Here is a 9,362-nt window from a genome sequence, read left to right on the forward strand (position 1 = left end):
GAACATTATTTTTATCAAGAAAAATCATGAATTCCCAAAAATGCAGCGAGCACTGGGGAGGAGCGTATTGTGTCAGCTCTTATATATAGGTGTAAACACACACACATATATACATACACACTTTTTGTCCATGAGAAAACACATCATTTTCCATAATTATTTTTTTCTAAAAATATCTTCGCTAAAGAGAAACTTTTTCCCCCAAAGTATTTTCCTTTTTAAAGTGATATCGTTTTTGTCAAGGAGAACAGGTCACAAAGATATTTTTCTGTAGAAAGCAGTTTCTACATGGAAAGAACATTTCCCAGGAGAGAGTTTTCCTTAAAAATGCTTCATTTAAAAACCCCTTCACCTCACGTCACCGAACCTCCGCCTCATCCCCTAAGCGCGTCCTGTCCCTGCTTCTCCGCCTACCTCCCAGCACTTGCTGCCACAAAACAGCTGTTTCGTGGCGGAACAAGCTCCGGGAGGGAGGGGGCAGGAGCGGGGACTCGGCGCGCTCTCGGGATGGGGCGGGGATTTGGGGAAGGGGGTTGGAATGGGGGCAGGGAGGGGGCGGAGTTGGGGCGGGGCCTTTGGGAAAGGGGTTGGAATGGGGGCGGGGCAAGGGTGGAGTCGGGGCGGGACCGGGGGCAGACGGGGGTCGAGTTGGGAGGCCGCGGTTGGCTCCTCTGCTGCCCAACTGCCCGCCTTCCAGACGGTCCGTTCTGTTTTTAGCCCGCAGCCGTTGTTTCCCTCAGCGTTCGGATCGGCTGACCTTTGCCCCCCTTCGCTTTTCCCGCCAATTCTACCTGTTAGCGCTGTGGGATCTGCCGCTCCGCGCGTGGGCCTGACTCTTGCTCGTTTACAATGAAAGCCAGGGATACACCATGGAGCCCGGGGGATTTCTCTGGCATCAGCATCCTCCACGCAGGTGTTCGACCTGCAAGTTATTGCACCTGGTTTCTCACATTTAGACAAAAAGGGAAGCAGCTCAGGGGGTAGCATAAGGAAATCTCAAAATGCAAGGTCAAGAGTTCATCAGTTTCTGGTGCGTTACTCAAGTGAGTTTCGTCTCCATATTTTTCAAAGGGGACGTGTGTTTGTTTCATCACTAGAGAGGAACTGACTGATTTGCGAACACTTCAGCTGTGTCTGTAACAACCTGATGTTCCAGGAGAGGAGAAGTGGAGGGGAGGCCAGGAGGCCACAAGGAGGGCGGAAGTGACGTGGAAGCGGTGTCACGCCGCCTGCCACGATGGGGCGTTTGCCCACAGCCTTGGTGCAAAGCCCGACAGGGTCCGGGTGGGAAACAGGAGGCCTCGAGGGAAAGTTTCGGCGTGTGTTTGGTTCTGCAGCGGTTAAATGGTCCCAAGGAGAGCAGGTGGTGGGGGAGGGGGACAGAAGACCGTCCATGAAGTGGGCCCAAGACAGGGCGGGAGTGGACCGGATGTGGCGTCAAGACTATAGCCACAGACGACTTGCCCCCAGTTGGGTGCCACGCTCTCGATGATCCAGGTGGGAAAGACGAGGGGGAGGGTTCTGGGGTGTGGTGGATCCCCCAGGATTTAAAGCGGGGGGGGGGGGCGGGTGCAACTGGTATTAACGCTTCAAAGGGAGGGGGAGACAGTGGAAGTGGATCTCAGTGAGGGCGGAAAGAAACCGGAAGTGGCATCGATCCCTCTAACCTAAACCAAGGACTTGCCCATAGTTCCTCATGGGGTCCGGGTGGGAAACAAGAGCCGCGTTGGAAGGTTCCGGGATGTATTTGGGGCGGGGTATCAGAAAGGGAGTGAGTCCCCTTCCCCAGGTGTTAGCCGACGGCCAAGGATGTTTGGTGAGGTGCCAGCTATGCCCGTTTATACCATCCGTGACTTTAACCGCTAGGACGCACTGTCCCTTCGCGGCGGGCAGCCCGGGCTAGGCTGACGGATGCCCCAAGGTCCTAACCACCCGTGACTTTAACTGCTAGAGCTCAGAGCTCCTTCGCAGCGGGCAGCCAGGATTGACTGACAGGTGCCCCAAGAGTTTGCCCCGTGGAGGCGGCACAACTCAACGCTAGGCTCTTAGTACTCTCACCTAATGGCCAGGCTTTAGAGCCAAAACGGCTGAGGTTCTTTAATTGTGTTGGCTGCTTTACAGTAAACCAGAGAAAACAAGTCAGGCTTATGCATAAATGGTTACCAAAATTTATTAAGCTAGATTCTAATCATGTGGTTACAAAATTGCTAGTGCCTACTTATTTAAATGTAGAGATGTTACATACACAAACAAGTTACAAAACTGAAGCCACAATCCCAAAGAAAGAAAGCAAAGTATAGAGCTCTATTTCAAAATATGTGTACACTAAAGGTAGGAGATCAGGTGTGGGTGCTTCTTACCCTCCTTGCATCTCTCGATTCCAGCGGTGCCAAGCCAGGATCGGTCACTCAATTCCGCGGAAAGACGAATAAGGGACAAGGCGTAGGGACCCTCTTAGCTGCAGAAGCCTTGGGAGGCTGTCATTTATCTGACCAGCAGATAGATAGTGAAAAGCACTCAAAAATCATGGTGCTGTAGGTCCCCTACTTATACCTCTGTACTCCTTTATTCTCTTTCTCCTTTCTTATGCCAAATTGAGGCTGGTCTGTCGGGGTGACGCCAGCTTTCGCAAGAGTAGTTTACACTTGCAAGGGAGAGAAACAATAAGTTTCGACTACTGGACATTTCTTTTATCAGGGTAAATATTTTCCCACCTAGGATGTTGGTGTGTGTGCATCACACTATTTAGTAGGGGCTACGAGCCATGTCTGTCACAGGGCCTCTGCCTACTGTGAGCTTAATCCTTGTATCTGTTCCCAGAGGCACATTGTAGCAGCACACCTGTGCTTTCACAGCTTCAAAGGCTGTGCTGGAATATATGTTAAGTGCCCTGTTCCTGCTTCCTCCTGTGTTTCCAGCAATGCTGGTCTGGGGGGGGGGGGGGGGCTGGCTACACCAGGTCAGGGACAATGGGGAGGTGATAGGTGGGGAGGGGACAAAAGTGGTTGAGGGACAAAAATCCCACAAAAATGGTAAATACCCAAAGGGGAAAAAAATCAGAGACCAATTTCCCCCTTGGTGTTTCAATTACTTCTCAGGTTTCAGAGTAGCAGCCGTGTAAGTCTGTGTTCGCAAAAAGAACAGGAGGACTTGTGGCACCTTAGAGACTAACCAATTTATTTGAGCATGAGCTTTCGTGAGCTACAGCTCACTTCATTGGATGCATCTCGGATGCATAGCTCCTAAAAGCGTATGCTCAAATAAATTGGTTAGTCTCTAAGGTGCCAAAACTCCTCCTTTTCTTTTTGCAATTACTTCTCGACATTGTTGGTTAATTTTCCCCAGTGATTTTTATTAAGTTCCTTCTTTTTCTCTCTTTTTTCCTTCTTCCCCCATGCAACATTTTAAAAAATAACATTTGCAGGGGGGACAAAATTCCAATTTACAGGGGAGAAAAGATTTTCATGAAAAAAAATATTGTTTTTGGGAGGGGAGGGAAGTGTCCCAACATTCAGGGATAAAATGAAACATTTTCACTGCGGGGGGGAGAGGGATGATATTCCAGAACAAAATATCAAATTTTCAGGAAAATATCTTTTTTTTTCATACGGAAAAAAGTGATTTTCTGAAAAGCAAATTTTCGGAAATGATTGTAAGATTTTGGACCACGACAAGAAGAGGGAAGTGAGGGAGAAAAAGCAAAAGTTTTTACCCAAACACATTTTTCCAAAAACTCTGAAAACAGACAATTTTTCACACAAAGAAATTATTTAATTTTTAGACAAAAAAAATCACTTTCTTTGAGACATTCCAGCTGGCTGGAGCAGTCATGCTGGTCGCTCAGACCACTTCCACCGCCCACACGATGCTGAGCTGGGCGAACGTTTCTCTTCGTGCTCAGTTAGGAAGAGGGACCAGACGCTGCGATAATTACCCCCAGCTGGTCACGCTCCACAGGGAGGCGTTGCAATCACTCCGGAGAGGACAGGGAAATAACACACAGGGACGTGATATAGTTATATCCAGGAGGCCCCGGAGAAGGCATTTCCTGAGGGTCAGACCATGCCCTAGTAGATTATTCCCTGCCGTAGACAGGGCTAGTTGGGTTTTGTTGGGGTTCACATGGACTTTCACACCCATAATTTTCTTCTGCTCTCCCTCAAACCCTGTGAGGGTCTCCTCCTGTGGGGAATTCCCTCCTGGCGGCGTGGCTGCGAGTGTGAGGGACTCAGGTGGTGCTGGGTGCGGAGGGACTCAGCGCCGCTGGGCGTGGTTGGAGGTGTGTTCCCTGCGTCCTGGAGTCTGGATTTTAAACTCTGAGTAGTGCACGCTCTCGCTCTCCTTGGCCCCCCGGCTGCCATGGCCCTGTGTTGGACAGACACGCTGTGAGGGCGCCATCACCCCAGATCTGGTCTCTTAATTCTGGCCAATTTAGGCATCTCCCAGGGAACAAATCCCACAGTGTTACCCCAGATCGGAGGGGTTGGGAGTCAGGACTCCTGGGTTCTATCCCCAGCTCTGGGAGGGGACTGGGGTGTTAGAGCAGGGGGGATGGGAGCAAGGACTCCTGGGTTCTCTCCCCTCACTGTATTCTACCAGTCCTTATTGGCACCCGGAGACCAGACCCAAGCACTGTATGGAACAGGGCCCAGCCTGCATTGTCTCACCTTCGGCTGCCGCTGGCGGGGCTGCGAGGGGGGCAGCGCTGCGGAAGAAGGGAGAAGAAAGAAACGTTAAAACGGAGGAGTGTGAGAGAGAGTCTCGGGTGAAGAGGGAAGCTGCAGAGATCTAGGGATGGGAGGAGAAGGAAGGACATGGGGGGTTAGTTATATGGACAGACAGCCCAACATGGACCCAGCGGACAGACGCTAGGGTGCGTTCACTAGCAGAGTCCCTGGCCCATGGGAGCCAGGAGTTTAGCAGGAGGAAGGCTCCGGTTTGGTACCTCGGCGTCTCTTCAGGAGGAGGGTGGCCACCAGGCCGAGGATGAGAAGGAGCCCCAAGGCGATGGCGACCTGGTACAGGAGCTCCCGGGTGCAGCACCCTACAGGGGCAGGTTCTTTACCTGGGCGATGGAGAGGAGCTTTAGGAGATTCTCAGCCCCTTGAGCCAGCCAGTCCCCTGCCCTGGGGCCGCAGAGGGGGAAGACCCCGTGCCCCCATTCCCCACCTCACCTGTGTCACTCTGGTTTCTCCCCATCACCTGCAGCTCGGTGCCCGCTCCTGTCCCGCTCTCTCCCTGGCGGATGCTGATGTGGCACCGATACAGACCAGAGTCCCGCTTCTCCAACTCCGACAGGGTCAGTGTGACCTCCCCTTTCCGGAGCAGATCCAGGTCGGACATATTGAGCCGTCCGCTGTAGAAGGGATGGTCAGATTCCAGCACAACCCCGGGTGCTATGGTCCACGTCGCTTTGACCACGCTGCCCTGTCTGTTCTCAAAGGAGCAGCTGAGGTTCACGGTCTCGCCGGGGGACGCTCGGAGAACAACAGGGCTCTGAAGCACTGTGAGACCTTCGTGAACCAGGGCAATAAACATTATAGCAGGAAAGGAAAATGACGACGACTGGTACCAAGACACACCCCAGCTGCCCGAAACCTTAGCAGCACGGAGAGAAGAAACTAAGGGGAAAGAATCTTGCATTCCTGTCCACCTTGCCATTGCTCACATCACTCTCAATAACAACACACTGCACAGGGCTTTCACTTCCACCCCAACAGAGACCCAACATCAACACTGCTCTGTGCACGGCAGATGCTCACAGAGACGTTAGGCGTCAAATCACTCAGGACAGCTAAGTCCAAAGCAGACTGCGAGGAATTACAAAGGGATCTCACTAAACTGGGTGACGGGGCAACAAAATGGCCGATGAAACTCAAGGGTGGTAAATGCAAAGTCATGCACATTGGAAAACAGAATCCCAACTATACATAGAAACTGATGGAGTCTCAATTAGCTGATACCACTCAAGAGAGATCTTGGAGTCGTTGTGGATAGTTCTCTGCAAACATCCACTCCATCTGCAGCATCAGTGAAAAAAGTCACCAGACTGTGAGCATCCATTAGGAAAGGGAGACAGAAAAAGACAGAAAATATCCTATTGCCTCTATATAAATCCATGGTTCGCCCGCACCTTGGACCCTGCATGCAGTTTTGGTCGCCTCAAATCAAAAAAAGATACATTAGAATTGCAAAAGGTACAGAGAAGGGCAACCAAAACAATGAGGGGAATGAAACGGCTTCCCCCTTACAAGGACCAGGAAACCCCCATACAAATTAAATTGGCAGTTTGTCATTTTAACCTTATTTAAATACACCACAAACACATGCCTCCATGTTATACAATTTGTGCTTCAAACTAAAGGGAGTCAGAATTTGTCCTGACGGAACGTTTTCCTCTTGGGAAATGCCGTCTCATCGAAAGGGTGACAATTGGTTTAAAAATGGGGCAGAGAAAGCATTTTTGATAGGGTCAAAAGAGAATGATTTGATTTTGCATTTCCAGACTGATTTGATTTGATATTATTAAGAAGAGTCAATACCGAAATGAAATATTTGTTTTATGGAAACAGAATACTTCTCATTGACCTGATGTGACATATCCATATCTATCTATGCATCCATGCACGCATCCTCCACCCCTAGATCTAGATAGATAGATAGATAGATATTCTTTTTGGGGTGGGATGAATGGGTACATAGATAAAAAGATAGATGAGATGTAGAGGTAGGCCTGAATGGGTAGACAGAGATGGATCTAGGGATGGGGTAGGTCGATGGATAGACAGACAGAGATGGATCTAGGGATAGGGTATATGGACAGATAGGGCTGAATATAGTGGAGTGGGGTAGAAGGACAGATGGACAGACAGAGATGGATCTAGGGATGGGGTAGGTAGATGGATGGACACACAGAGATGGATCTAGGGGTACGGTAGGTAGATGGATGGACACGTTAAATTAGTACCTGCTCCCCAGGTGGGGATGAGGAGGACGGCGCAGAGGACGGTGCTCAGGGCTGGCAGCTGCTCCATGGTCCCTGCTCTCTGGGGAGCTCCGCAGCCCAGCTCAGCTCAGCCTCAGCATCCTCCGGAAATGTCACCTCGGGGGGGGCCGGTGGAAAGTTTTGTTGCCTTAGCTTCTGAGATGGCTGCAGCAAGAGGCTGGGGACGAGGACTGGATGCGGTGGAGGGGTGGGGTGTGCATTCCTCTGGCCCGTGCTGGGAGGGGAGTGGGGTCTAGTGGTTAGAGCAAGGGGAGCTGGGGGGCTGCGAGCCAGGACTCCTGGGTTCAGTCCTCAGTTCATTCTCTCATCTTGGGTCATGCTCCTTACCCTCTCTGGGATATTTTGTCATGAGGAATAACATTATTTTACAGAAAGGAATTTTTGCTTAATATCTTTTATTTTCACATACTGAGGTATATTTATTTTTTGCAACACGTATCTCTTGCCATCAGCGTATTCTTCTAAAAAACCAAACATGCTCCGGACAGTCTTTATCTGCGTTATACAGAAATGTTTTGTACAGAAATGTTTTCCGATGAAGTGAGCTCTAGCTCACGAAAGCTTATGCTCAAATAAATTTGTTAGTCTCTCAGGTGCCGCAAGTCTTCCTGTTCTTTTTGTATGAGAAGGGAAACAGGAACACGACCATATTGCTTTCATGGCTAAATGCCAAGATTCCTGTACTATAAATAACAGTAATATCTACATTAAGTTGATGTTAATTGGGTTCCAAACGTTTGCTGGAGCTCGTTTGGATCCAGTAGGTCTTTTCTTTAGCTCTTGGCAAGATCACGAGACATACGGGAATCCTGCTGCAACAGCAGATCCAATCCACTATTCTTCTCACCAAGTTTTACCTTGAGTTTATAAAGAGATTCAATCATGTTATTCAACGTGACTTGGATAAACCATTTCTGTTCTACACTGGTACGGCTTCTAACCCAATACTAGCTGTAGTAAATCAGAACCAAGGGTGGGGAGCTCTTGGGATGCACTCAGCGATGTTTTGTCATCCCTTCCTGCATCCATTTTGCGTTGGGGGTGTGACGTTAGGAGCGTAATCTATCTCATTGAAAGGTGACAGGGCCAGAAAGAGTCAATGAACTCCCAGACTGACCTGATCCATGGCCGAACTTTAGAGGCTGGTTAGACAGATCTGTAAATGAATAGAGCTTTGAAATGCAACGAGGCCAGGCAGTTTAAGGGAACTCTGTTGTTTGGACTTCTGAGTAACCAGGGAGGTCGTACAGAGGCTGTTTGGGGCTGCCTGGGTAAATCTAAGTATTGGAATATCCACCATTGTTGGGGTTTGTCTTCCTCGTTCTGTTTGCCGTTCACCCTGATTGAGTGACCTCAGCTGGCTCCCATGGACCACACCGTTACACTGCAGCTGTGGGGAGAGAGTGAGGAGAGGTGGAGCCGGGGGGAGGGCTGGGAGTCAGGACTCCTGGGTTCTATCCTAAGTTCTGGTTCAGTGTGGTCTAGCGGAAAAAGACTCCCATGCCCCCCTGACTCTAACCCCCTAGTCCCCACTCCCATCGCAGAGCTGGGAGAGAACCCAGGAGTCCAGACCCTTTGTCATCCTTCAGTTCAGGTCTGTGCAGAGCCTGGCACGACAGGGGTCCCGATCTTTCCCAGAGGGGAGGGTTCTGTGCAACACTCAGCAGCATGAGGGAGGGTCTATTTGCGACTGGAACTTTCTGCAGTTTCTGTGGTGGGCTGAAACATGCCGAGTTGCTCAGGGCTCTGTCTTCACTTTCACCCCTGCGCATCGTGGTGAGAAACAGGAAATTCAGCCTCTTTCAGGGCTGCAGCTTCTGTAAAGGTGGTAGCTGGGAGGGAAGCGGGGACCAGGGGTGAGTTACAATCAGCTACAGAAGTGTCGGAGTCAGGGCCGGGTGCGACGCACAAATAACTGACCACGGTTTCCGTCCCATGAGCTGGAGTCGATCTCTAGGTTCTCAGCTTGCAGTGCCAAAAATGCTTCTAGCCCTCACAGGTGCAATGAAATCTCTCTAACCAGGGGCGGGTGGGACCCATGCCTGAGTCTGCAGAGAGCCTGAGCCGATCGCTCTGAGAGGGGGGAGCTGCCCCGAATGTGATCCAGGCAGCGATGGGAGTGGGCTGGCTCGGGGGGGGGGGGTCTCTCCTGCTAGAATTTTACTTTCCACCCAAATTTCCAATATCTCACCTTTTTGTCCCAATTCAGGAGAAAAACAAGTGTTAAAATATAGATGGAAAATCTGTTTTCTGAACATCTGACCTGGGAGCGCTTGAAATTCCACCCAACACCCCTTCCTCATGTAGTCTGAGACGGGGTGAACAGCCTTATTTTCGAGCCTTCTATCACCTCCTC

General features: G+C 50.4%; 1 protein-coding gene across 1 annotated transcript; it reads right to left on the minus strand.

The window, feature by feature from the left end:
• Positions 1–4,254: 4,254 nt before the first annotated feature.
• On the minus strand, positions 4,255–7,049 carry LOC311531043 (T-cell antigen CD7-like; the record flags this gene model as incomplete). Its single annotated transcript, XM_084648100.1, has 5 exons — positions 6,968–7,049; positions 5,175–5,513; positions 4,946–5,065; positions 4,668–4,705; positions 4,255–4,365 (listed from the first exon to the last, which is right to left on the minus strand). Exons 1-5 carry the CDS (start codon positions 7,032–7,034, stop codon positions 4,255–4,257), a joined length of 675 nt encoding a protein of 224 aa, XP_084504226.1. The 5' UTR covers positions 7,035–7,049.
• Positions 7,050–9,362: the final 2,313 nt, after the last annotated feature.

This window comes from Lepidochelys olivacea (assembly GCF_965140295.1).
Source record: "Lepidochelys olivacea isolate rLepOli2 genome assembly, chromosome: 14".
Taxonomy (NCBI): domain Eukaryota; kingdom Metazoa; phylum Chordata; order Testudines; family Cheloniidae; genus Lepidochelys; species Lepidochelys olivacea.